Here is a 25,055-nt window from a genome sequence, read left to right on the forward strand (position 1 = left end):
CTGATTAAACAGTCCATTTGAGCAAGTCTCCTGACTGCTGCGAGCCAAGCTATCTCCAGCACTCTCATTCGTCTACCACGAGCTTCACATATCAAGCAATTCCCAGCGTACCAAACCCCACAACACTATTCGTCCCACAGCAACGTTGCTACAACGCAAGGATTCCGCGACTCAAACACTCCTACTGCGCCTCGCTCCCGCTCAGCTTGGTCCTCTTCCCATCCAAGCCATCAGCTGCAGATCCCTGAGCATCTGCGGGTACATTGCTCATGTCAGCCAGCGGCGGCCGTGCAGGCAGCTGTTCCGCTGGTCGCTTGAGCGGGGGCTTGTAGAGGTTTTTGCGGTTTGTCATGGGGCTGCCCGGTGCCCCCGGCATTCCTATCCGCCTGTTCATGTCTGCCTGTGGGTTCATGAAATTCGGTCGGCCACCGCCACCACCTGGCGGAGGTGGACCTTGACTGCTGGCGTTGCCGTTCGTAGTGTTGCCATTGGAAATTCCGTTGATCGCAAGACGGCTGACGGGCGCGGAGGTTTTGTGGTTGACGCCATTAGTACGACGGAGCGAGGGTGATTCAAGGTGAGGATTGAATTCTGGCGCATTTGGAGGAGGTTCCCGCCCTTCGGCTTTGTGCACAAGGTCTGCAGCTCGACCGGATACGAAGCGGACCGGAGGTTGACCGTTCGCTTGGTTCGGCGCATCTTGAGGCATGGGAGGTGTTGAGCCAGATTTCCTGGCTTGTGCTGAGGCGGCGGCCGCTGCTAGGAGATGTTGGGCACCTTGCGTTGGCCGAGATGGCTGCTGCTGGACTTGACCGTTTGGAGTCGGAGCCCTGTTTGGAATTTCGGGTCTCTGGGCTCCATTTCCAGTCTGCTGAGCTTGCTGTGCTGGCGGTGCGGGTCTGCCATTGACCTGAGGTTTGAACTGCTGAAGTTGTTGTGGCTTTGGTGCTCCATTTGGTACATTGGGTGGCCTCATGGACGGCATCGATTGAACCCGTGTCAGTTGCTGATGTTGAGCGGGCTGGATTGGTGTTTCTGGTTTGGACTGTGCCGGATCCGCGAGCATACTCTCATACGCCGAGTCGTCATTCGCCCCATCCGTGTGGTCAAAGTCCACACCCTCGAACAGGTTGCCTCCAAATTCATCTTCACCATCAATCGACTTGGAAAGCATCGACTTGTCAACCGATGGAGGCTTCTCATCTGCAGCAGGCTGCAGCTCTGTCTTCACGTTCTCTTGTTTGACCGGGGCATAATCTGCGTGTCGGTGCAACCTGTCGGGGTTCCACTTTGAGGGCGCGACCTTCATCTTTGAAATCTTGCTTTCGTAGTTCTTGTCATATAGACAGTTTCCCAACACATTGCCAAACGTTCGAAGGGCGCGTTTCAACGCGTCGGTGGCGGCTTCTTTCTTTGCCTTTTCAAAGGCGGCAGCTTTACCTGCAGCATTCTCAATGTGGCCATAGCCAATATCCTTGCGCATGTGTCAGTCAAGATGCCAGACAGACGCGATTCGCTTGTTGAAGGTACCTCATGAAAAGTGCCGTCCTTCAGCGTGACCCGTATGATGACGCTCAGGCCCAAGCTGATCTTGCCAGAGGACTGGCTTTGATCGACCTGCAGGCCGAGTCAGCTCAACGCCCTTCATCTTGCCCGTCATCCGCCAGGGTGTCCATACGAAATCTATCTGCACATCCCGAATGCTGCTACTCCATCCGTTGAAACCAAACACTTCGTTCGCGAGGTTGATAGCCTTTTCTGCGGGCAGGTAGTAGAGCGTTCGGTTGGCGGGGCCTTTGCGCGACGATATATATTCTGGGCCGAGTTGTTTATCGAGCCGGCTTTGGAGCGTGGCGATTTCTTGTGCCGTCCACTCGGAGATGCGCGGTTTCTCCTCTTCGAATGGGTTCGCGATGCCGCGGTGCTGCTCGCCTGGCCTGCGCGCGACTGTCAGCAAAGGGAGCTCGCTAGAGAAAGTTGAACGTACGCAGGCATAATAATTAATCAGATGTTGTGTGGGTATGGGTGAGCATCGCGTGGGTGGAACGCAAGTTGGATGTTGACGCGTTGGAAGCCCGGGGCGGCGACGCGACTTGGGCTGCCCGATCGGACGGTTCCTTGTCATCAAGACGGCCCGCTATGGCGCTAGGCAACCCCAGTCATATGCGGTGTCACGTGAAACTATCCCAATTTGGAAATCGACCAGGAACGCTCATCTAGTTTCATGAGTGAAAATTATTCTTCTTTCCTATAGAGATGCAGCGTTGCTCGCATTCCAGTGAAGGAACTGCGCGTATCCACAGCATCCTTGAGCGCTTTCCAAGCGTCGTCATAGCGTACATCAAGTGACAGTGGTGCACCGTCTACACCTCTTCCATGAGTTGCGGTAGTGAAATATCAAGCCCAATCCAACGCCAATAAAGTGCTCAGATGCGCATGTCATGAAACAAAACTCCCCATGCCTCATGGTAGCCATAAATGGCTTCCTCATTTCCTGCTCTTTTCAACTCCCAGGCCAGTTCCGTGGTCGCTCTCGTCGTCGCTGTCGACCAAGCTGAACGGCTCCCTCTCAGCGTCTCCATTCCGCATGCGCTGCTTTCCTCGACTCGGCTCGGCATCATCAGAGTCATCCATGGACCCCACCAGTTCGTGTTCCTCGTATGCAGCTTCCATGTCGCGCTCAGTGTTGGACCTGCTCCTGAATCCCTCCAAGCCCATGCCTCCTCTAAGAATTGAACTGCCGTTATCTTTTGCCCATGGAAAAACACTTTGATATCCAGCTCTCCTGCGACGGTCGCGCCACACGAAGAAGCCGCCCAAGATGGCCAAGCTGGCAACAATGACGAGCGCCACCTCGCCGGACTTGTAATAAGCCTGCCATGTGGCGTCCTCGAGCATCTTGTCTTGTTCCTCCTCTGCCTCGGTCGAATTGGGGTGGGAGCCAACGCTGGTGAGCGGCCCCTTCTCGCCATCGATCGACGAATCGACGGGTTTGCCACCAATGCTGGACAAGTCGACGCCCATGAAGCGGTCAAGCATGTCGCGGGTCCTTCGAGGGTAGTCAAAGGGAACCATGTGACTGCTGTTGTAGAACATGACGTAGGTCAAGTTGCGGGCCTCCTGGTAAATGCCTGCCGGGTCTCCTTCGAAAGTCCAGTCACGGCGTGGAGCGATTTCTCCTTGGCCGAGTTCAAAGCCTTTTCCGCCGTTCCACTTCATGTTGTTGATGAGCTCCTCCGTGCCGATATGATTGCAAATCAAGTCCTTTTCTCCGGAAAACAGCAGTATGGGTATCTCCTTCAAGATGTTCGGCAAGATCTCTATCGAAGCCTTTGAATTGCGCGCCTTGAAATTCATAGAAACAGACCCCGAGCATTCTTGCCATCCAGTGCGCTTGGCAGGGTCAATGTGGAGCGCCGACTTGACATCGTCGCGCCGCAGGTATGGTGTGAGCTGCTTTAGATCCGGGGGCCAGTTCATGCCGCAAGAATCGTCATCCCTGAGCCGTATGTCGTACATGTTGATGCACTGCTCATTCTCCGATTTCGAGGTATCCGTCGTGACACTAAGCAAGGTCGAAAGGATGTCTTCGCAGTCCTGGACGTCCACGTGGATCGCGCTGCCAGCGTCCAAGGATTTGATACAGAGCGCTTGGGCAGCTTCCAGTCGCTTTGCTTTTTCGGTCCCATCTCTTATGAGCCCGTTCTTGTATGCGAAAGGTAGGTAGGACAGGTATTGGTCGACAGGCGAAATCCAGCCGTTGCCGATCAGGAGACCTTGGAGCTTCCATGGGCTCTGAGCCTTTTTGTTGCGCTCCATTATAGCCTGGGTGATGTACGGAATGTGTTGTCCAGCATATGATTCTCCGGCAATGTAGATCTGGGACATGTCAGCTGGGTCAACTGTCAGTGGCGGATGGAGATGTACGCACGTCGTCGTACATGTACTCGGGGAAGAGGGTGAACCACTTCTCCAAGAAGACAATAAATTGGTCCGCCATTTCGGTGAGCTCGTGTAGGTAGGCATTGGTGTCAACGTAGCTAAAGCCTGTGCCAACCGGATTGTCCACAAACAGTAGGTTGGCGAATTCGTCCCAGGACCCGTTGTTGTAGACCAAGTTCTGGTCCTTTGTTACTCGGTATGGACCAATTTCCATCATGGCGCCATCCATTGAGCTGCATCCTGGCCCGCCGTTGAGCCATATGACGGTGCGCTGGCGGTTCGCAATGTGCCGGTTTTGGTAGTGCCAGAAGAACAGGTTTCCGTGGTGTTCGGCGTCGACCTCGACATGGCTGCGGGTGCGATCAGCAAAGGTCAATTGCGCATAGGAAGCGCAGTACGTACCCAGCGTGCATTTTCAGCAGCGGACCTGGCGGCGCTCCAGGCAGGGAATGTATGAAGTAGTCGGCGGCCGTCTTGTCCGAGGCAGCGGCAACGGCGGGAAGCCATGCCGCAGCGAGTGCGAGGGCTTGCGTGAGGGCCCTCATTGCCTTGTCGAGGCGCGGTCGGCGGAGAAGGGATGGGAGTGTGTGGTGAGGGCGCGTTCCGGGGATAGTTGGAAGGGGATGGGATAAACGTTGGGTCTAGTCGGATTGGGCCGCGCGTCTATGTCATGAAGGCGTTGGACCAGGCGCAGACCTGGAGTTTCGGGGGACCGGGGCGCGCTACGGGACAGCGACGGGTAGCTGCAGGAGTAAACGGGTTCTGCAGACTTTGAGTCTTTTCGTCGTTGTTGGAGGGCAGGGTATTGAGGGCCGTATCGGGGATGCTGACGGTTGGCAAGAGAAGAGACGTGTCCTGGGTGGCGCGCCGACAAAGCAATCTTCCAAGGGTCTTGCCAGCCAGAACGGGGTACCCGTGCTGCCCTGGCTACAGTGCAACTCTGTTTTATGTATCCCATCTCATGTATCCTTTCGTCTTGTTAACCAAGCTTCGTCCGGTTCCTGTCTTGAATAATGTCATCTACAGTCCCTACGTCGGGCGGTCCGCCCAGCCCCGCCCCCACCCCGCAATGGGACGAAGCTGAATCCGACCCTGCGTGCTTGCACTGAACAGTCGCCGCTTTCGTCCAAGTCAAGCCCGTATATGCAGCTAGTGGATCGCTACGAGAGATGACCCAAGTTCATCTGCTGCCTGCGCGTCGGCCCGCATCCGACCATAATCTCACAGTCCAACAAGGCTTTGTTTGCCCGCCGTTTACTGTCATCAAATTTGGTATCTATCCGTGGTGCCCGTCTCTCCAAGCCGTGCTGGGACACTGTGCACGGCCAAGGCAACGACTCGGCTACCCGCTCTCGGTCGAGGCAGAAGTTGGCTACAAGAAGGAGACTAATAACCCCGGGAAACCGTCCCTGGCATCCTCATGAATGACCTTGTCCCACGCCAACGCCAAATCCCTCCTTGCGCCTGCTTTTGCGGATCAGGAAGACGTTGCAGTGGTGAGCAAATCAAATCCGAATCCTGCTCGCAAAGTGGACATGAAGTCATGTAGCGGCACAAAGCTGCCAAATATCAAACATTCTCCAGCCCATATCCGTACACGTGCGTCCTTTCAAGACTGGCGGATGGGCACAGCCTTGCCTTCCTCCTCGGCCTTGGCCTCGACCGCGTCCTTGGGCACGTCCTCGGCGCTCGTCTCATGGTTGAGGCTAGTCTCGCGGTGGAGGAAGGTGCCCTCCTTCACAGGGCTGGCGCTCTGGCCGTTGGGGTTGTGGGCAGCAGTAACACCACCACCGTTGCCAACGTGGGGTGATGAGCTGTGCGGAATGTTCTCAGGAACGGGGTGTTCGCGGCCGATTTGAGTGACGCCGACGTCATCTGCCTTGCCCGCTTTGGAGAGGGCGTAGTCGCCGCTGTCAAAGTACTTGCGCTCCTGCAGAGTGTCGTGGTTAGCGGAAGGACTTGGAACCGAGGCTGGCTGCTTGCCGTACCTTGAGCTTGTTCTGGAGCAGGTCCTTGCGGTTTGGCAACTTGCCGTAAAGGCGGAACAGACGTTGCTCCTCGGCCGACAGCGACTGTGGTGGTACAATGGATGTCAGTGGCAGTTTGCGAAGAGTCGCAGCAGGCGCGGTTGCGCAGGGTGACGCACGCTGATGTCAACCTTGTTCTTCTGATGCGGATTCATGGTGAATCTGTCGGAGAAGGACGTGTGCGAAGGTGGTTGAGCTGGTCTTGGGTCGGCGAACGACCTGAGGATGGAGGGGTAGCGGAGGTCGCAGGCGGCTTTGTCTTTGGGCAGTCGGATTTCAGGATTTCGGGCTCTGGACGACCGAGTGGTGAGTGGATGGTAGCACCGCAAGGGTACACGTCAATAACTGGTGCTCAGCAAAGGTCAGGACCGCGTTCTGGCCTAAGGCAAACTCGGGTTGGTTGCGGCTGCCAGTAATAGCACAGTTTTGGGGCTATGGCAGACGCTGGCGGGGATGTGCTCAGGTCGATAAGGCGATCCCTGCGATCTGAGCAGAGGCGTGACGACACCGACAACAACAATGGACTGGACAGCGGGACCTGCGGACGTACGACAAGCAGACTCAGGCTCAGGCTCAACTGGCAGCGAGCATGCGGCGGTTCGACTCGAACGGGGCGGCGGTAGGGCCGTTTGCCGGATGAATCAGAGGATGCTTGAGAATAGTGGGGTCGGTGCTTGGACGAAAGTAGGCTTGAGCAAGTCGCCGGGCCACGCCAGGGCAGGGTTTTGGTCGGGAGGGCGAGTCAGAGAGCAAGACGCGGAAGCTGAGTGGACGAGGTGAGGTGGACAGAGAAAAGGGTTGACGAGGGGACTTGAAGAGCAGGTCAGGTCGAGGTGGTTCAGGTTAGGTGAGGTGGAATGGCGCTACTGGTCGCACTCGCCAGCCAGCCGCCTGTCGGACCTGATCCCTCCCACCGCCCGTCACGCGCAGACCAGACCAGACGAGACGAGACGAGACGACGCAACCAAGGAACAGCAAAAATTGTTGCGCGCTCAGTTGCACTTGCGCATCGTCGTTTCATTCCACGCGTCTCGCCCTCCACCATTCTTTCCTCCTCCGACGCCCCTGCTGAGAGATACCGTCGAAAAGGGTCCGGCAGCTCGTAACCTTAATTTTTTTTTCTTTTGCTTCCGCATCCCAGAGCCTGTTACTTTGCTCCATCACGTGCTCTACCATCTTTCTCTTTCGGACCACCATTGCCGGTGGGCACAATCCAAAACCGTGTAAGCCACCGCAAGCCGCATACGTTGTTCCACGTATCTTTCCATCCGGAGACCATGGTTTCTCCAATCAAAAAGACGTTTGTGGTTGAGCACCTAGATCCCGAGCTAGAGGCTTGGTCGTCTCTCGAGTATGCTTCGATCGCGCGCGAGTCGCAAGCCTCTGGCGTGCGCTTCTTGCTATCAAGCGTCCCCAACACCCTGAAGTTGCCGGAAAACTTGGCACATGTCCAAGGTCTCGAAGTCGAGCATGATAGCGTCGAAAATCTCTTCGACAAGCCCAGGGTCTGCTTGCTCGACCCGGCAGCAACCCAAGAGCTAAGCCCTGCCGATGGCGACAAGTTTGACGTCTTTCTGTTTGGCGGCATTCTCGGTATGGATTCGAATTGACGCCATGCATGTGTCGACTTGAGTAACTGATTGCATGCAGGTGATGATCCTCCAAGAGGTATATTGTTTTGTGGGTCTTGCTGCAACATGCATGGCTGACGGCGCGCCACAGATAGGACCTCAGAGCTTCGCAAGAAGGGTTTCGAGGGCCGTCGACTCGGGCCTGTCCAGATGACCACTGATACGGCAGTCAGGGTCACTAGAATGATCGTCCAGGACAGGAGTAAGTGGCAAGCATGCCGATTGACGCTATCCCCCTTTCTCATGCCATGCCGTAGTACCCCTCGATAAAATTCCGTACGTCGACAATCCTGAAATCAAGGTCGACGAGCACGAGAGCACCGAGATGCCCTTCCGCTACGTTTTGGACAAGGAAGGAAAACCAATCATGCCAGAGGTCGGATCATCACGTCACCACTCCTGATAGCCGCGTAACTGACTGGAATAGGGAATGGTTGATTTAATCAAAAAGGACTCGGAAAGAGGTTTCGGAGACCTCATTTGATCTGATGCTCTAGTTGGAACTAGTCGGCATCAAAAAAATACAGGACGTCTTACTATCAAACCACGCTGTGCTCTCCATATCGGCTCAACATTGAAAATCAGGGTATCACACTGCGCATCGTACAACATTCCACTCCTCAGGCACCGACCGTCCGCTCAACTCAATACCTGTGGTGGCTCCCCCTACCATCAGTTCCCCGCATGCGTCTGGTGCCAGCGGCCTAAGGGATTACGTCAGTGTATTGCTCATGGACGGTCGAGATACGAATTTCTCACCTTTTCACCGGGCCTGCGGGTGACGGCACCCTTCAATTTAAGCATCGCGCCGGACACTTTGTCCTTCAAACTTGGGCGACGCTTGTGGTGATGCACGGGCGCAGCCGTGGTCGTATGGCCTGTCCTCCGGGTCGGGTTGCGGTGCGAGCGGGTCTTTCTGGTGGTAGTCGTCGTCGTCGTTGTCGTGGTGTTCTTGTGACCACGAAGGCGGGCCATCAAACCGGGCTTGGAGGTGGTCTTGCGGGTAACAGGCATGATGATGTTTTAATCTGATGTGGGATCGGTTCGAGAACAAGTAGAGGTTCGGATTTTGCTCGACGCCGTAAGATGTGGGATTGACTGTCAACCGAATGGGTGTTGATGAATGGCGAGGAATTGGTAGGTTCTTTGTGATGATGAGTGAACAGTCCTAGGAGGGTTGCCATAGATCGACTTTATACATAATGGCAGTGAAAGTGTAAATTCAGGTTTGCTGGGGATCGTCAGCCCCGGACGTCATGGACGACAGAAGCAGAATACGCCCACTTCCCGCTTGGGCAGTAGGGCTCATCCTCATGGCGGGAGCCCTGCTGAAGGAAGCCTGTCCCTGTGCTTGAGCAGCTCCTGCCGTTGTTTGTTGATAGGCTGGACTACAGACGAGACCCTGTTTTCGGACACGAGACCCTTGGCATGACATGTCCACACGGTCCAAGAAACCATGAGCTCCCCACACGCGTAGTGGGCTTCGAACATCAAAGGGTTGACGTTCGGGGTTGCTTGATGTCCGGGGAGGGGGACAAGGAAGGACGGGAAGCACTTTGTTGGCCCGCGCCCTGACGTCATACCATGCACGTTGCTCGAGCTACCTTACCTCGTCCGCATCCTGTCATCACGTCAACTGCTCAGTCCCCGTGATTCCTCGGGGTGAGAGGGGAGGCTTTTGGCCACGGTCAAACCAAGGCGTGAAATTGCAGCCGGCTTGCGAGTTGACGCGTTGTTGGCTTTGAATGCTCCCTGCGTTGGCGCGAAACTGCGGAGCCTCCATCGCCAAAGCTTCCAGACCAGCAGTTGCGCTGAGATCTACGCCCACCATCCGATCTACCGGACGTCTCCCGCTATTCTCGACTTTTCCATGTACAATGGCAAACAATCCAATGTTGGGCCATGCCTTGCAGTGCGCAATTAGGTTTTCAACAGTGCTTGTAGACCTGACATGTCGCCGATGATGTCATTATGAGAGACGCGCTTTCCTAAAAACACCTCCCTTCAGTGAGCTGCGTGGTGCCACTCAACATCTGCACACTTCTCTCAACTCTCAGCAACCTTGCGCTCCAAGTCCGACTCTCGTCGACCCAGACCATCCCAATCAAAATGGCGGACAAGTCCCAATTCGAGCGGGGTACGCGCTTGAAAGCATGAAGTACCAATTCACGTACTGACTTCTCCGCAGGCCATCAGCCTCCTGTTTCGCACCAGGACCCTCCTGGTCGCCAATCCGACATGAAAGGCCCGCCGCCTGCGAGCGAGTACCTCCCGACCGAAGATGGCGGCTACCAGCTTTACAAGGCCGCCGGAAAGTTCGAAGGCAAAAAGGCGCTAATCACTGGTGGCGATAGTGGTATCGGGCGCGCAACCGCCATACTCTATGCCATGGAAGGGGCCGAGAGCACCATTGTCTATCTGCCCGAAGAGGAGAAGGATGCCCAGGAGACCAAGAAATTGGTCGAGAAGTATGGCAACAAGTGCCATCTGTTCGCCACGGATCTCAGAGACAAGAAGAACTGTAAGGCGGCGGTCGACAAGGCTCTGGAGTGGATGGGCAGGATCAACATCCTCGTCAACAACGCCGCTTACCAGATGATGATCAACGATATCAACGAGCTGTCAGAGTAAGTCGCAAGCCGCAGTCTCACCTGAGACAAAATCCTGACCAGTGATCGCAGGGAGCAGTGGGAGAACACCTTCAACGTGAACATCCACCCGTACTTCTACATCGCCAAGTACACTCTGCCGCAGATGAAGGCGGGCGACTCCATCATCAACAACGCTTCTGTCAACGCGTACATTGGTCGACCGGACCTTCTCGACTACACATCCACAAAGGGTGCCATCGTCGCCTTCACCCGCGGACTCTCCAATCAGTACGTTGGCCGAGGTATTCGTGTCAACGCAGTAGCGCCGGGCCCTGTTTGGACTCCCCTAATTCCAGCGACGATGAACGACGAGGCTCAGAAGCAGTTCACTTCTCCCATGGGTCGTCCGAGCCAACCCAGCGAGATTGCAACATGCTTTGTCTTTCTAGCAAGTCTGGATAGTGCTTCCATATCCGGGCAGACCTTGCATCCCAATGGTGGCGTGGTCGTCAATGGCTAGAGTTGATTGCATTGATCGGGCGTTCGACTTTTTTCTTCTCGCAACAGGAAGCCGGCAGACTCACGATCCGTGAACGAGGGAATGGCGGTTATGTAGAACATAGCGAATAGATGATTTGAGAAACCAGTTCGTGTATTGTGATGAAGTCCAGATGACTGAGATAAGTTCGCGACGGGAGGTTCCCGTCGTGTTGGATCTGTCACGTGCACGCTATCCCTTTTTGGTATCCGACAGGTGGCCGGCATGGACCACCCGTGCTGCTCCAACTCCATAGTCCCTCAGCATCCAGCTCCCCAGCGAGAACACCACGCCAGCTTCCAATGGCTCGATCGAGATCACAAATGTCGAGCTTCAGCTCGCTGCTCGCTTTCCTCGCCCTGGCGGCTTGGATTGTCCCGGCAAAAGCTCTCTACCTCTACATGGAAGGAAATGGCCAAAAGTGCTTCTTCGAGGATCTGCCCAGCGACACCATGGTTGTTGGTGAGTACGCCGCGCCCGGCTTGACATTCCTGCCTATTCTCCTCTTCCAAACATCTGTCAAGCCCGAGAGATTGCGCGCTGCTACCTCGACGCGCCCAAGGTTACACCCAGCTAACCCGAAGCTTTCCAGGCCACTACAACATGGAGCACTGGGACCACACCGCACGCGCCTACGCTCCTGACCCCAACATCCAAACGTACATCAGCGTGGAGGAGACTTTCGACAACGACCACCGGATCGTGTCGCAGCGCAGCGCGGCCAAGGGGCGCTTCACCTTCTCGGCGGCCGACAGCGGCGAGCACCGCATCTGTCTGTCGCCCATCGGCGCTCAGGCTACGGCTGGAGGCGTGTTTGGTGGCCAGTCCGCAGGCAGCATCCGCCTGACCATCGACATGGCGATTGGCGCCACCAGCCAGATTGAGAGCAACGACAAGGGCAAGATGCAGGATTTGCAGCAGAAGGTGCGCGATTTGAACGCGCGGTTGCAGGATATTCGCCGCGAGCAGGTCTTCCAGAGGGTAAGTAGGGACACGACGTTCCGTCAAACACCCCTGGACAGCATATCGGAGGTTTGGAAGCTTTGAGGGGCTAACATAGCTGTGTTTGTCTCTAGGAACGCGAAGCTGAATTCAGAGATCAATCCGAGTCGACGAACGCCAAGGTCGTGCGCTGGACGCTGATCCAGGTCGCGGTGCTGGGCGTGACTTGCGCGTGGCAGCTGTCGCATCTGCGGGCCTTCTTCATCAAGCAGAAGCTTACTTAGTTTGCCCATTTCTTGTCGGAGGGGTCAGACGAAGAATACGAGTTAATTCTGTTTCCACTATGGTCAGCGTAGTTGCGTTGACACTCGGACATCAATACCTAGCATGCGTGGGGGCGTTGGAAGATGGATTCAAAATGACAAGGGATTCTGCTCTGCACTGACTGACTGTGTGAGAAGAGGCGTTATAAACTGTGCTCTGGTACTCTCCTCTGCGGTACACGTACGCGAATGAATGCTCCCAAAGCGCACGCGGACCTCATCCTGCCATTTCGCTGCTATTTCGCGGCGCAAGGGAAAGAAAAGAACGCCGAAAGAGGGGAGCATTCGACGGCAGAGTAGCGAAAATCGACCTGGCTCAGGCGAAGAGTATCGAAGGACATCGTTGACGAACGAGGAGCATTCGACCGCGTGACTGAACATCCAACATCGACCAGAGGCATAGATTACCCACACGTCTTGGATATTTGCTCTATCTTTTCGCGGGTTTCCATTCTGAAATTGAAGCCATCATCAATATACACTGACATGTCAAACTTTCAACAGGACTTCCAGCTATCTTCTCTACGTTTTAGGGATGTTTTTCAAGACAGATGACGACCTCTGTATTGCATCAAGGCAGACAAACAAGGCAGAAATTGAATCTTCGCATCGACAAAAAAGATAGGCGTGGCGCAATGTCCCAGCGTCTCCCGTCGCGCTCAGCGGCAAGGCAGCACCTAGTGATTTACGCGCCGGCGGCCCGCGCCGCGCTGCCGCAACTCTCTGCAGCCAATCGCGACGGCTGAGGAAAGGGATCCTGTTTGGAGAAGAGGAGCAGAAAGTAGATAAGAGCCAGTCATTGATTTAAACCTGTCGGGGAGCCTCGGGGGCTGGGGTGGCGCGAGGAGAATGAGGTGCAAGCGGAAGTAGGATGATGAAATGCTGGCTTTTTGCAGACTCTGTAGAGCACAGACCCAAGGCGCAGCACATAGAGGCGGATGAGAGTCTTTTTACAGTCTAATAAAGGCTTCTTAGAGACTTGTTTGACAGAGACAGGGTGGTCAGGTCCCAGTGAGGCAGAAAAGACGAAGTGGGAGAGGCACGGGAACAGGCAGCGATGTCCGTTTGGCAAGTGGCTCAGACCAAAGTTGCGGCTATGTGACTGTCTGAAGCGGCTGAGGTTGAAGTGAAAGGACGAGGTGTTGGTGATTTAAAAGTACGTCTGGCACTTGTCTTCACCCGGCCGTCAACACCAACTCGTCAACCACCACATCCACCGCACCTCACGCACCCGACGATTCCCGCGACCACCACGTTCTCCCCGCTACTTTTGCAACATGTCCAGCATGGATGCGTCTTCTCTCCGCGTGGAATGGGGTTCCGTCACCATGAGCTCCGCTTCTGCTTCGCCCAAGCCCAGTCCTGAGGCCCTGAACGAGTATCCCGCAGAAGATTCTGCCGTGGTCGTCGGACGCATACTCTGGCTGCCACGGCTGGAGGAGCTGGAGAAGAATGCGGTCCAGCAAGTCCATCCAAGGGCCGAAATTGGGGCTGAGGCCTATGATCATCCAGTCGTCGTCTGTTCGCGGCCCTCCCGGACCAGAGTCCACTTCCACATCGTAAGTTTCCCGGTTCGGTGTCCAGTCTTCAGTCACCCGTAGTCAATGCCAGTCCGAGACTAACGCACAGCAGATCACCTCATTCCATGGCCGAAGCCTGGAGCAGAGGTTCGGCCGCCATCCCGCCAGCAAGGCAGACCAGAAGCGTCTCGCCTGGTACCTCCCAATCGCGCCATCCCAGTACCATCCACGATCTCTGCACAACGAGAACGGTCTCGGGAGCCCGCGCATCTCGCTCGAAAACGGCAAGAGGATGATGAGGAACTACTTCATCAATGTGCACACAGTCTACGCCATCAACCGCAAGTACCTTCGCCCGTACTACGGTCTGATCAACGGCGGGGCGACGGAGCATATCCTCGACCAGAATTCTGTCGAGGCGATGTCGGCTTGGAGCAAGAGGCTGACGCAGTACTCGCCGGGTCCGCAATATCTCGTGCGACAGCAGCGCCCCACCTTGCTCCATCAACCTGTCGTGCCTAGAAGCCAGCGCGAGACCTGGCGGAAGACGAAGACTCAGGCTCCACCAGTCCCTCCCATCCAGCCAGCCCGCGCCGAGGTGGGCTCCGAGTGCCCGTTCTTAGTACTTTTGAAGGCTGCGAGCGAGTCGCCGAACACTGCTCGCCAGGCGTTGAGATCCGGACGTATTTCGCTGGGTCTAGCTCTCGGCGTGGTGGCAGCCATTGTTTGGCTCTTGGGCCTGCTGATGATGTGCCTCCACATGATCTTCAAGCTCGCATACTGGGGAATCCGCGCTGCGGTTCGCGCGCTGGGATAGAAGCACATCTTTCGAGCAAGATTTGTTCCGTGTTGCTCCTTGACTTCAACCGGCCGAAGAGTTATTATGAATCCACTTGAGGGCAAGAGCTGCGGGATGTGGCGGTGCGATTCCGGTCTCAGGAGCATTGCCGTCGGAACTGCCATCGTTCGTGTACTTTTCTTCCAGATCATGGATCAGTTTGGCCCGCGAGTCCTCCGGTATCAGGTTTCTTGCGGCAAGCACAGTACGAATGAAAGTCCAGATGGATTCATGCCGCCATCGAAAGTCGTAGACAAGCGCCAGGACATTTTCCATGATTTCGCCTATCAGATCCTCGTGGCCCCTTGCTTCTCGTCGACAGAACATGAACGACAAAAAAGCCCATCCAGAGGTGTCGCTCGGATTCTTCAAGCACCATTGGTGTGTTTCTTGCAGGAGCCTTGCGAACTCGCTCTGATAGCCGCACTCGGGCTTGTCTCCCAGCCGCTCGGACAGAAGCTGAACGAATTTCCGCATAAAGTGCCAAGCATGGTAGTTCTTTGGATGGCTCGTAGTGGCATCCTTGACCTTTTCCCAATGCTGAGAAATCAGCCAGCGAGATACTGCAGTCTTTTCGTCGACGCTGGAGTCGCCTTCACAAGCATCGCCTGCAACATCCTGCGCCCAAGCTATTTCGATGTCCCAGTAGTTCCGGGCAATCCAGAGGCAATGGGACCACAGAGTCGGAGACTTGGTATGACGGAACAGGGGGGATGAGAATAGAGTAAATAGGAACATCAAGTCCTTTCTGACCAAGATCGCCAAGTCAGATTGCCCTGCAGTTCCTTCTCTTTGGGCGGCCAAAAGGTAGCGCTTCCGGTAGTTGGCTGCGGTTAGATGCTCAGGGTCAAACAAAAGCATGATGCGAGTGGCATCCATTGCCTGCAGTGCGGACGGTCCGGTCAGTGCATGTCTTGTCTCGAAAAAGACTTTGCGAGCGGCGAGAAAGGCGTTGAAAATAACCGCCTTGGGGATTCCGGCGGACCCTTCCTCTTCGTCTTCTAAGAGCAGAGAACCTTCTGGAGGAGATATTGCAGGCGGGAGGATCTCAATCTGAATAGTGCGGGATTCATATTTGTTGAACATGTCAACGAGCGCTCCATAGGCGCGCAATTGCATTGCTCCGCTGGTTTTGCCCGAGGATTTTGAAGAAGACATGTCGGGCAGAGAGGGAAGAAGACGTCGAATCGGCGGTCCTCTTCTTGGGCTGGAGAGCAGCAGGGATAGCTCCAGTTCAGTGCTTTGGTTTGATGGACGGTCGACGACCAACAACGACGGGAAGAACGGAACCGACGTCAGCCCTGACCGTCCCCGCGGGTAACGCACGGACCAGGGGACCAGAAGCTGGAGACCAGATTTCCGCAGAAGACCATGGACTTGACAACATCACAGCTCGGAAACTCTCTGCCACCATGGCATCCCTCCTTTTGGTTGTGTTTGTCCTCTCGCTCGTGATACACATCGTCAACACCCTCGGTGCGGCTACTATCAACGACCTGGTGAGTCCAGCGTCGCAAAACTACCTGGCGCTTCCCCCACGTCTCTTCCGCTGCCGCTGTCAGCGTCCCATCATCTTTCTTTCTATCCTTGGGATACGATACGATTCCGCATGCTGACTCTTCGTGTCTTTCCCACCACAGCTATGGCTTCTCTACAACAAGCTCCCGACACCAAACTCTCACGCCGCCCGCGACCAAGCGCGCCTCCGCAGCGAAGTCCTGCGCCTCAAGAAGGAAATGAACAGCGTGAGCGCGCAGGATGACTTTGCGCGCTGGGCCAAGATGCGGCGCGCTCACGACAAGGTGTACGCCGAATACCAAAAGACGGGTACGCACATCAAGAGCAACCGCATTGCTTTGACCTCCGCGCTAACCTGCGCCCACGAACGAGCAGAATCGTCCCTCAAATCCTCGCGCACCTCCTTCGACCGCGCCGTCTCGACGCTCCGCTTCCTCGGCACAAACGGGCTGCGCTTCGCCCTGCAGTTCTGGTACGCCAAGCAGGCCCTCTTCTGGATCCCGCAGGGCTGGGTTCCGCGCTACGTCGAGTGGATCCTGGCGTTCCCCAAGGCGCCCATGGGCAGCGTCAGCATCCAGATCTGGGGCATCGCGTGTGCGAGCGTCGTCGGCATGGCGGGCGAGGCGCTGGCGGCGTTGTGGGTGCTGGCTATGAGGAGCAGGGTGCAGCAGAAGAAGGAAGGGCTGGAGAAGGAGAAGCCTTTGCCTGCGGAGGGCGAGAAGAAAGAGCTGTGATGGACATGGGTCGGTAGTCAAAATGAATGAAGAGACGTCGATATTTCAAGAGTACAGTCAGGGCCATGATCACGGGGCGAATAGGTCCCTCAGTGAACCCAAAACAGACGGCAAGTCTCCTGGGTAAAATGGCCAAAAAGCGAAGGATAATCGTTCAACAAGCCTCAAATCGTCCGGAATGACTTCAAGCTTCTACTGTCGTAGAAGAGACCTCGAAGGCGACATAAAAATATCCGTCGGGGATGCACTTCTGGCCTCTGACAGTCACAGGTCAATCAAGAGTGATGAAGAATGATTCAAATATCAGATTATAGCTCTATCTACACTACCGACGTAAATGAACATCACGCATGTCTCTCACAAGATGGACGCCGCTTCCTCATTACCGGGCGAGGTTCAGAAGCAGCAACACGACGTGAGCATTGGGCTTTTTTTTTGGAAACACCTCAATGTTGTTCGCTATAGGCGTTCTTTTTGAACTCGTGACCGTGGGAAAGTATAAGATCGCCGAGTCTTCGAAAGCGCCAAACCGTAGGGATAGGTTGGGGGGGATGGGGCTTGCCTTTGTGTTTTTGATATTTTGCGGACTGGGTTCTTGGATGGAGGCCATGTCTCCGCTTTGCTTACCTTGATACTGACTTTGTTGTGGTAGAGGTGCGAGTAGTACATAGCTACTGCTGCTGCCGGCGCCTCATTGACCAAAGAGAGCCAAAAATGAAGCCAATGTCGTGACGAGAGCGAATGGCCTTTTGCTTCCCAGTCCATCCGTCACGACTCTGTCGGCAGGTAGTCCGGCGCTCAGTGAACCGACGAGCGCTGCTGAACGCAAGACCAGTCTGGCGATGCAGCAGGGACCTCGGTGGTTCGCAGAAGCCCATGACTCCAGTCTCTTGTTTCCGTCATCGATGCCATCAATCGATCGAGACCAGAAGCAGACTGGCGCATGTCGTCCATGTTTTGAAGGCCGACAGGCGATCCAAAGAGCCAGTGTCCGGATATGTCCCCATCATCGCGGTCCATCGTGTTGTTGACTTGTGGCAGCGGTCGTCATTCGACGGCAGTGGGAGCGGCTCAATGTCCACTGTAGCCACATACCCAGCAGCATGAAAGCATCCTGATCAACGACGGGTGCCGACGGTCGTGTGCGAAATTTTGAGGTTGTCCATGTTGTGTTGTTGTGTTGTTGTTGGCAGGTAGTCGTTGCGCTTTCAGAGCAAGGACGGCAGACAAGAAAAAATAGTCGGCGGCGGGCCGTGCTCACCCACGCGAATCGCCGACTTGCCGACCTGTCGGATGCCCCCTGGGCCCTGGCCGACTCGACACGAACCAGGGCAACCAAGCAAGCCACCCGAGCCCGTGGCCATGGCCGGCGCCGACCGCGGCCCCGAGGCGCTCCGACCCGTTCCCACCCGACGCCCCCCCGCCGTTCGCCGCTCGGAGGCGACGCTGGTAGGTAGGGAGCACATCCCCTTCCGATGTCCTGGTGTTTTCTTTTTCGTGACATGGGGTTGGCTGGATGCTAGCTTCTGGCACTCAACTGTTACGCAAAGCGGGCCTCGAGCTCAACGGTTGGTAATGGAATGAAAAGGCCGGAAGAAGACGGGAAGCGTCAGGGGGCGAATTGGCCTACGGGGTTTCCTATTTGCCCCTGGCTCACTTGAGAAGCTGAGCTGTGCGTTGCATCGCTCGCTCTCAGAAACAAATGGTCAGAATGTGGGGTAGTGATTTGTTCATCGTTAATGTTCATTTCATGTTCAAATCATGCTGGGATATATATACAAAAAAAAGCCCGCTTTTTGAAAGACCATCCAAATGTGGGAAATGCCGCCGTAAAACAAAAAAGTTGTCCTTTTTCTCATGAAGAAGTAGCCGCGGATGAGCTGGACGAGCCGGCGCAGGCTCACAACTCAACATCAGCCTGGAAGTCTAAGTGGTATCGTCAAAGTGGTTGGATTGGTTTGTAGACGACGTCCAATTTAGAACCAGTCACCGTGGTCGCGCATGGCCGCAGCGACCTTGGTGAAACCAGCAATGTTGGCACCACCGACCAAGCTGGGGAATTCGCCCTCGCCGTAGGGAATGTACTCCTTGGCGGTCTGGAGGCAGTTGTCGAAGCAGTTCTTCATGATGCCCTTGAGCTTGTTGTCAACCTCCTCCGAGGTCCACTTCTCGCGCTGGCTGTTCTGGGCCATCTCGAGACCAGAGACGGCGACACCACCAGCGTTGGCAGCCTTGCCAGGGGCGTACCAGATGGCAGTGGCCTTGTTGGCCTTGCGGTGCGCCTCGAAGGCGTCAATGGCCTCCTGGGTGCAGCCCATGTTGGAGCCCTCGGCAATGAACTTGCAGCCGTGGGCAATGAGGAACTGAGCCTCCTCGCCGGAGACCTCGTTCTGGGTAGCCGAGGGAAGAGCGATGTCGACGTTGCCGACGTGGATCCAGGGGCGGGCGCCGTCAATGTACTTGTAGGCAGGGTTGGAGAAGGCGGTCAGGGGCTTGCGCTCAAGCTTGATGTTGGCAATTTCCTCAATGACCTCGGGGGTGAAGCCAGCGGCGTCGTTGGCAATCAGAGCACCCTTGGAGTCGGAGAGAGAGACGACGGTACCACCGAGCTCAATGACCTTCAGGGCGGCGTACTGGGCAACGTTACCGGAGCCGGAGAGAGCAACGCGCTTGCCCTTGAACGACTCCTTGCCACCAGAGGCATAGTTGATCATGTGCTCGACGTAGTAGACGAGACCGTAACCAGTGGCCTCGGGACGGATGAGCGAGCCACCCCAGGAGCCACCCTTGCCGGTAAGGATACCCTCCCACTTGTTGCGGGCCTGCTTGTAGGCACCGAACATGTAGCCAACCTCGCGGCCACCAACGCCAATGTCACCAGCAGGGACATCAGTGTCGGCACCAATGTGCCTCTGGAGCTCGCGCATGAAGGACTGGCAGAAGCGGCGGATCTCGGCGTCAGACTTGCCCTTGGGGTCAAAGTCGCAACCACCCTTGCCACCACCCATGTTCACTGAAATAAAGTTAGCCATCAGGGTCCATATGTGACTTGAGAACTCGGACGGATCACTTACGGCCAGTGAGAGCATTCTTGAAGATTTGCTCGAAACCCAAGAACTTGAGGATGGAAAGGTTGACGCTGGGGTGGAAACGGAGACCACCCTTGTAGGGGCCAAGGGCCGAGTTGAACTGGACGCGGTAACCGCGGTTGACCTCAACCTCGCCCTTGTCGTTCTCCCAGACGACACGGAACTGGATGACGCGCTCGGGGATGGAGGCGACCTTGAGGGCCGTCTTGTACTCGGGGTTCTTCTCGAACAGGGTCGAGTTCTGGAGGGTCGAGGCCAGCTCTGCAATTGGAATGCGTTAGACATGTGACATGGCGGGGGGCAACCAAGCGTGGAAAACAGGGCGTACCGTTGTAGGCCTGGAAGAACTCGGGCTCGTGGGGAAGGTTGGACATTGTGGCGGGTTGGTGGGAGTGGAATCGAGTTGAGCGATGGATGTATTGAGGGCGGCCGGTGGCCAGAGAGAGGAAAGACGCGGTTGATATTTATGAAGGCGGTAGCTTGAGCTCGGGACACGGAGGGCAGAGCTCAACCCTGCGTAGTCGCACGTCACAGGGCAGCCTTGGGCGCGTGGGTAGCGTGGGAGAGGATGCCGGGTCCGTCGATGATAGAGGGGAGCAGCAGCCGGCGGCGGGGTGGTGCCATTGGCTGGCGTGCATGCTGCCTTGGCCCAAGGCTCGATCAGGACGGCTGGATCAGATGCGGGACGAGAGGGACAGCTTCGCCCAGCTCGAGCGTCGCAGATAAGGCAATGGGCGACGATTGGTCCCTGGAATTCTGCTGTTCATTTCTGACCGTCATCGGCCGTCAGGACAGCCGTTTTGCGGAGGCTCTGTTTACGTTACACTTTGCTCGCTGCGTGTCGAGGCGCGCAACAGGAGCGGATCTCTCCCGGGCACAGGGGCTCGCTGCGACCGAACATCACGCGAGCCGCCACTGCAGAAAATTCTGCTAGGTACATGTAGGTATGCTCTGCCATGCCAGGCGACGCCGTTGCATCTCCGCGCATCCATCCCCCAAGGTGCATCCAGCGCATCCCACGTCGTCCGTCGTCAACTTTTTTTTCCGTTCGCTTCCAGGATATAGATCATCTCCAGCCAATGGATTGCCTGCCTCTATAGCCTCATTGGTCGTAGATTATCTCAACCCCTGTCGCTCCAGGGACCTTGCTTCACGCCACACTCCGGTAGCGGCCGCCAGTCGACCTGAGCCCGCCCAGCTTTCCTCCGCAACTCCTCCTCCGCAGCGCCCATCATGTCACCCCAATATCTTCATGCACAGTCCGTCGGATCCCAGTCTGCACTCGCAACCTTCTGTCAGCGCAATTACGCAAACCGCGGAAATGCCACCATCGATAGATAGGACTTGGAGCCGCGTCCACTGCCCTTCTCCCCGCTTGCCGACACCCGGCGTTGAACGGCATGACCTGTTCAATTTTTCGCCTTGCATGTCCAGCCTGTTGGAATATAGCCTTTGGCTGGCGGCAGCTTTGTTCGAGCCGCGAACACATGTCCGGGCCGCGTCCGGGGAGAGCGTGGGGGATCCTGGGGTGGTCCCCAATCATGGCACGGTCTCCAACTCTGTCCATTTTTTTTGTTTTTTTGGCAGTGTCAAAGGGGCCGACATCACTCACCTGTCACCAGATACTCGTCCAAGCCATCGAGCTTCTCCATGTCCTTCTCGCTGATTTCAAAGCCCCCAATGTCGGCGTTTTCGACAATACGCTCCCTTGAGACGCTCTTTGGCAGTGGAACGTAGCCATGCTGCAAACTCCAACGTACGAGCAGCTGCGCCGGAGTGCAATTGTACTTCTTTGAAAAGGAGACAATGGTTGGGTGTTTCATCCTCAGAGCGCGCACCAAGGGGGCGTACGCCTCGACAATGATGCCATTCTGCTGGCAGAACGAAGTAATGTCTGTCCGCGTGTTGAAAGGATGCACCTCAATCTTATTGACTGTCAGCAATGTCTCGCCCGGTAAAAACAGCCACGGACCTACCTGGTTGACAGCAGGCCGAACCCGAGGGCTAGAGTCGAGCAGCTCCTGAAGGTGCTTGACGCCGTAGTTGCTCACACCCCCAGTCTTAACCTCTCCGTCTTGAATGGCGTCCTCGACAGCTCTCCACGACTCGAGACGTGCCTTTTTGCCTCCGTAGGGGCTGTGCAACAGGAAAAGATCAATGTAGCCAAGGTCGCAAGCCTTGAGCGACTGCTTGATGGCCTTCCTCGCTGCGTCATAAGATCCATTGGACGCGAGCTTGGTGGTGAAGTGAATGTCCTCCCTCTTCAGAGCATCCTTGTTGTTAGCGCTTTGGAGGAAAGCTTTGATGGCTTGCCCACTCTCGCGCTCATTGTGGTACATTTGAGCCGAGTCGATACTTTTGACTCGGAACGGGCGTCATTATCGGTGCAAGTCTGGAATAGAACATGATGATTGGGGAGACGTACGCACGATAGCCGGCCTGGGAGTTCCATCAGCTGGGTGATAATCAAAGAATGAGGCTGAGGTTTCGGGGGGCATGTGCGTCGTTTGGCGCACGTGGCCAAGCTCTTGTCCGAGGGTCCATTGAGGTGTGGGTGGGTAAGATGGAGGCGGACAATGTATTCTTGGAACCTCAGGCAGGGTTTGGCGAGCCACGGATGGCGCCAGGCGTGCTACGTGGTATCCGGGTACATGGGGCGGGTACTAAGTAGAGCAGTGGATTACCTCGAGCGCATATTGCACGGCGTTGAAGGTTTCTTTGCCCTGGGTCATGTAGACGCCCAGGTGGATCTGCGGCATGGTGAGGCCGTTGGCAAGCTGACGGGCAGGTGGTTAGCTGGAACAGACACGAGCGCCCAAGGCTGCGCGGCGAAAGGCAACAGACCTTGACGCGGGTTCCCAGTGAGAAGGCCATTGTGAGTGCAATGGGGGAAATTGAGGTTGATTTGGGCAAGAAGAGATGAAGTGAAGCAGTGGATGGCGGGGTAAGGGTGGAGGTCAGGGCAGGACAGGAACAGAGGGAAGCACCAGGCATCTGATGGAAAGTTAAGGCTCCTGGCGATGACGACACCGGCGACCCAATCCCGCGGGCACGGCGACGGGCGGGCGCCCGGGCACTGATCTCAGCTTACGGTGCAGGGCGATCTTCAATCAGTTGCGCCTTGCAGCTGAACTGCAACTGATGGACGTCTGCACTGAGGTGAAGCGCCCCATGCAAGTTGGATATTGCGATTCCAGTCGGCGTCGACATTTTTGTCAGAATGGGCCCGCTCTGTTGCCTGGGTGTTGTTGGTTCTACACGAGACAGCCACCCACTGCACTCAACACCATCCGACATGGCCGACGTTGGACTGGGTGGACTCCGCTGGACCGGACCAGGCTGTCTGGGCTGGGCTGACATGCACGGCATGGTGTCTTGCCGCAGCGCATTGCTGCCCTGCGCTGCGCTGCGCTGCGCTGCGCTGCGCGTACATGGTCCCGACTGCTACAGCCTCATGTCGCGCGCCAAATTGAGAGGCTTGGAAAAAGGAACGCACCTCACGCCAACAGCTGGGCCCGTCCGTCGACATGGCCGCGGCGCTGCTGGCGGCTGTCGTGCCAGGGCAGGTTGGCTTCAGCTTCTTCGACCGCCCTTAGTCATGGCCAGCCCAGGGCCACACGACCCTGACGGTACGGGAGCAGCACACATCAGATGGCTTCACGCCGTGGTTCCCTGCTCCCGTCCGCTTCCAAAAGAAGCAATGCGTCTGCTGTCGGCGGCTGCTCTGCTCCAGCTCCTGTCGTCCTAGTCCTGGCGCGTCTGCTGCGCGTCCGCCGAAGCTTGCAATTTACATTGTCCAGACAGAAAAATAAATAACAAGAGGCCCAGCGCCAACACTTGCGCTAGCGAAGGCTGCCATCCATCCCCATCTCAACTGAGGTACTTCCTTGGATTTCATTCATCGCATCATTTCTCTTCTCCACCGCCTCGGCGCCCTGATGCCAGTCCACCTTGCTTAAGCTCCCGCTGCTCCCTGCTCCCCCAATCTACCGGCGCCTCCATCTCAATATTCTTCATTTCTGCCACCACGAGCTCTCTCCTCTGCTCCCTCCCGCCAGCCGTTGGGGCGCGCGACCCAGACGCCGGCTTCGTCGTTCCCATTGCGCCTCCTGACGCCGTGCCCGCCCATGGCCTACCCCAACGTTTCCAACGGCTTTCCAAATGCCTCGTCCTCGCGCTCTGTTCCTTTTTCCAACTCTGGCCCGCCCTCCGAAGGCCCGCGAAGAGCCATGATTGGCGATCCGCAGTTCGACATATTCGAGTGGCATCCGGCCTATCAGAGCTGCCAGCGCTACTTTCTCGACCACGCCCAGCATGACGGCTCCGTCCAGGCCGTCGCTGCCCTCGTCAACATTTGTCTCCCTTTCCAATGGTCTGCGAATCCAGTCATGGCCTCCATGAGCATTGCTCCTCCCGGCACCGGCCCGACAGCCTATCCCGCCGCTAGCTGGTCTAGACATGCGTCCGCCCACGCGCCGAGACCCGGCGCTCCCGCGTGGGTTTCTCTGGTGCCATTTATCCGCCGTCTTGTGGTTACTGGTTTTGACCGCGACGGCGTCCTCCACGGATTCTTCGGCGACGACTGGCGAAAGGGCATTGGCCCAATCCAGGAATGCGAGCGCCGCAACTATCTCTTCGCCGCTAAGAGCGTTGGCTGGGCCAAAGTCAAATACCAATATGACATGTCTCCCCACGAAACGGTACCTTTTATGAAGCCGCTCCAAAACGTTCAATTGGAAGAGATTGAGAGCGCCGAGAGAACCTGGAGCGAATGGCTAATGATGGAGGACTGGATGGTTGGCCCACGCGCCCCAGAGGCGATGGATGAGCCTGGGGATAACATTGCGCCGTTATGATGTTTGTTTGATGATTGAGCTTTTGCTGGGGAAGCGGGATTGGAGATTAAGCATGGCGTCGCGAGCAGGGAGTCGGGGAGCACCACCTCAGGCACCCAGGTGCCTTCCTTCTGATGCCGCGCAGCGGAGGTACATAGGGACGCGGCACACCACCATGATATCACTCGGCATGCATCACTCAAAAGTCACGATCAGATGGTCTCTGTAATCTATTCGGCAATTTTCTTCTGCTTCCTTACTTAATTGTTCAGTGTACGAGTGAGTGTGGTGCCCTGGACATGACCCGCGTGCAGCACGCCAGACAACCGAAGCAGGGGGGAATTCCGTCATCGTCCGCGCTTACTAAGAGCCCTGATTCGCTGAACCGAACCCTGCGGGCCGCTTCCCTCCCTGAAGCGTGAAAGCCGCTCCGCCCCACAACCCGGCCTACCTGAGCCACACACCAACCAAGAGCCACTACACTTGTTTTCCAACCTCCACGCCCAAAAGAAAGCACATGCCAACCA

General features: G+C 56.4%; 13 protein-coding genes across 13 annotated transcripts; 7 read left to right on the forward strand and 6 right to left on the reverse strand.

Moving 5' to 3' along the window:
• Positions 1 to 181: 181 nt before the first annotated feature.
• J3D65DRAFT_548194 (Alpha/Beta hydrolase protein) lies at positions 182 to 4,487 on the reverse strand (the record flags this gene model as incomplete). The annotated part of the gene is made up of 6 exons (XM_066796893.1): positions 182 to 1,474; positions 1,531 to 1,617; positions 1,679 to 1,924; positions 2,509 to 3,879; positions 3,932 to 4,292; positions 4,345 to 4,487. The coding sequence occupies 6 exons, from the start codon at positions 4,485 to 4,487 to the stop codon at positions 182 to 184; spliced, it is 3,501 nt and encodes a 1,166-aa protein (XP_066658570.1).
• An 801-nt stretch (positions 4,488 to 5,288) lies between these two features.
• Positions 5,289 to 6,439, reverse strand: J3D65DRAFT_208411 (endosulphine family protein). The gene is made up of 3 exons (XM_066794481.1): positions 6,089 to 6,439; positions 5,931 to 6,014; positions 5,289 to 5,872 (listed from the first exon to the last, which is right to left on the reverse strand). Exons 1-3 carry the CDS (start codon positions 6,122 to 6,124, stop codon positions 5,552 to 5,554), a joined length of 441 nt encoding a protein of 146 aa, XP_066658571.1. The 5' UTR covers positions 6,125 to 6,439; the 3' UTR covers positions 5,289 to 5,551.
• Positions 6,440 to 7,161: 722 nt separating this feature from the next.
• On the forward strand, positions 7,162 to 8,207 carry J3D65DRAFT_208371 (SAM-dependent RNA methyltransferase). Its single transcript, XM_066794478.1, has 5 exons — positions 7,162 to 7,562; positions 7,620 to 7,637; positions 7,692 to 7,802; positions 7,858 to 7,976; positions 8,028 to 8,207. Exons 1-5 carry the CDS (start codon positions 7,247 to 7,249, stop codon positions 8,082 to 8,084), a joined length of 621 nt encoding a protein of 206 aa, XP_066658572.1. The 5' UTR covers positions 7,162 to 7,246; the 3' UTR covers positions 8,085 to 8,207.
• Positions 8,019 to 8,821, reverse strand: J3D65DRAFT_208400 (uncharacterized protein). The gene is made up of 3 exons (XM_066794480.1): positions 8,360 to 8,821; positions 8,138 to 8,304; positions 8,019 to 8,085 (listed from the first exon to the last, which is right to left on the reverse strand). Exons 1-2 carry the CDS (start codon positions 8,612 to 8,614, stop codon positions 8,245 to 8,247), a joined length of 315 nt encoding a protein of 104 aa, XP_066658573.1. The 5' UTR covers positions 8,615 to 8,821; the 3' UTR covers positions 8,019 to 8,085; positions 8,138 to 8,244.
• A 422-nt stretch (positions 8,822 to 9,243) lies between these two features.
• Positions 9,244 to 10,831, forward strand: J3D65DRAFT_613240 (uncharacterized protein). Its single transcript, XM_066799097.1, has 3 exons — positions 9,244 to 9,737; positions 9,789 to 10,227; positions 10,282 to 10,831. The coding sequence occupies exons 1-3, from the start codon at positions 9,710 to 9,712 to the stop codon at positions 10,709 to 10,711; spliced, it is 897 nt and encodes a 298-aa protein (XP_066658574.1). The 5' UTR covers positions 9,244 to 9,709; the 3' UTR covers positions 10,712 to 10,831.
• Positions 10,832 to 10,988: 157 nt separating this feature from the next.
• J3D65DRAFT_613246 (putative endosomal cargo receptor) lies at positions 10,989 to 12,100 on the forward strand. The gene is made up of 3 exons (XM_066799098.1): positions 10,989 to 11,191; positions 11,322 to 11,710; positions 11,806 to 12,100. The coding sequence occupies exons 1-3, from the start codon at positions 11,032 to 11,034 to the stop codon at positions 11,953 to 11,955; spliced, it is 699 nt and encodes a 232-aa protein (XP_066658575.1). The 5' UTR covers positions 10,989 to 11,031; the 3' UTR covers positions 11,956 to 12,100.
• A 1,222-nt stretch (positions 12,101 to 13,322) lies between these two features.
• Positions 13,323 to 14,331, forward strand: J3D65DRAFT_664684 (uncharacterized protein; the record flags this gene model as incomplete). Its single annotated transcript, XM_066802759.1, has 2 exons — positions 13,323 to 13,553; positions 13,627 to 14,331. The coding sequence occupies 2 exons, from the start codon at positions 13,323 to 13,325 to the stop codon at positions 14,329 to 14,331; spliced, it is 936 nt and encodes a 311-aa protein (XP_066658576.1).
• Positions 14,332 to 14,376: 45 nt separating this feature from the next.
• Positions 14,377 to 15,471, reverse strand: J3D65DRAFT_547788 (uncharacterized protein; the record flags this gene model as incomplete). The annotated part of the gene is made up of 1 exon (XM_066796871.1): positions 14,377 to 15,471. One exon carries the CDS (start codon positions 15,469 to 15,471, stop codon positions 14,377 to 14,379), a length of 1,095 nt encoding a protein of 364 aa, XP_066658577.1.
• A 293-nt stretch (positions 15,472 to 15,764) lies between these two features.
• Positions 15,765 to 16,604, forward strand: J3D65DRAFT_547942 (CHD5-like protein-domain-containing protein; the record flags this gene model as incomplete). The annotated part of the gene is made up of 3 exons (XM_066796876.1): positions 15,765 to 15,851; positions 15,993 to 16,179; positions 16,246 to 16,604. 3 exons carry the CDS (start codon positions 15,765 to 15,767, stop codon positions 16,602 to 16,604), a joined length of 633 nt encoding a protein of 210 aa, XP_066658578.1.
• A 1,725-nt stretch (positions 16,605 to 18,329) lies between these two features.
• J3D65DRAFT_613257 (Glutamate/Leucine/Phenylalanine/Valine dehydrogenase-domain-containing protein) lies at positions 18,330 to 20,484 on the reverse strand. The gene is made up of 3 exons (XM_066799099.1): positions 20,022 to 20,484; positions 19,679 to 19,954; positions 18,330 to 19,617 (listed from the first exon to the last, which is right to left on the reverse strand). The coding sequence occupies exons 1-3, from the start codon at positions 20,065 to 20,067 to the stop codon at positions 18,581 to 18,583; spliced, it is 1,359 nt and encodes a 452-aa protein (XP_066658579.1). The 5' UTR covers positions 20,068 to 20,484; the 3' UTR covers positions 18,330 to 18,580.
• Positions 20,485 to 22,875, reverse strand: J3D65DRAFT_613265 (NADP-dependent oxidoreductase domain-containing protein). Its single transcript, XM_066799100.1, has 5 exons — positions 22,378 to 22,875; positions 22,119 to 22,132; positions 21,670 to 22,048; positions 21,306 to 21,618; positions 20,485 to 20,969 (listed from the first exon to the last, which is right to left on the reverse strand). Exons 1-5 carry the CDS (start codon positions 22,450 to 22,452, stop codon positions 20,944 to 20,946), a joined length of 807 nt encoding a protein of 268 aa, XP_066658580.1. The 5' UTR covers positions 22,453 to 22,875; the 3' UTR covers positions 20,485 to 20,943.
• J3D65DRAFT_208575 (uncharacterized protein) lies at positions 22,677 to 23,630 on the forward strand. Its single transcript, XM_066794482.1, has one exon. It carries the CDS (start codon positions 22,914 to 22,916, stop codon positions 23,439 to 23,441), a length of 528 nt encoding a protein of 175 aa, XP_066658581.1. The 5' UTR covers positions 22,677 to 22,913; the 3' UTR covers positions 23,442 to 23,630.
• On the forward strand, positions 23,550 to 24,767 carry J3D65DRAFT_613270 (uncharacterized protein). The gene has a single exon (XM_066799101.1). The coding sequence runs from the start codon at positions 23,821 to 23,823 to the stop codon at positions 24,547 to 24,549; it is 729 nt and encodes a 242-aa protein (XP_066658582.1). The 5' UTR covers positions 23,550 to 23,820; the 3' UTR covers positions 24,550 to 24,767.
• The last annotated feature ends 288 nt before the right edge of the window (positions 24,768 to 25,055 follow it).

Source organism: Phyllosticta citribraziliensis (assembly GCF_038025025.1).
Source record: "Phyllosticta citribraziliensis strain CPC 17464 chromosome Unknown J3D65scaffold_2, whole genome shotgun sequence".
Lineage (NCBI taxonomy): Eukaryota > Fungi > Ascomycota > Dothideomycetes > Botryosphaeriales > Phyllostictaceae > Phyllosticta > Phyllosticta citribraziliensis.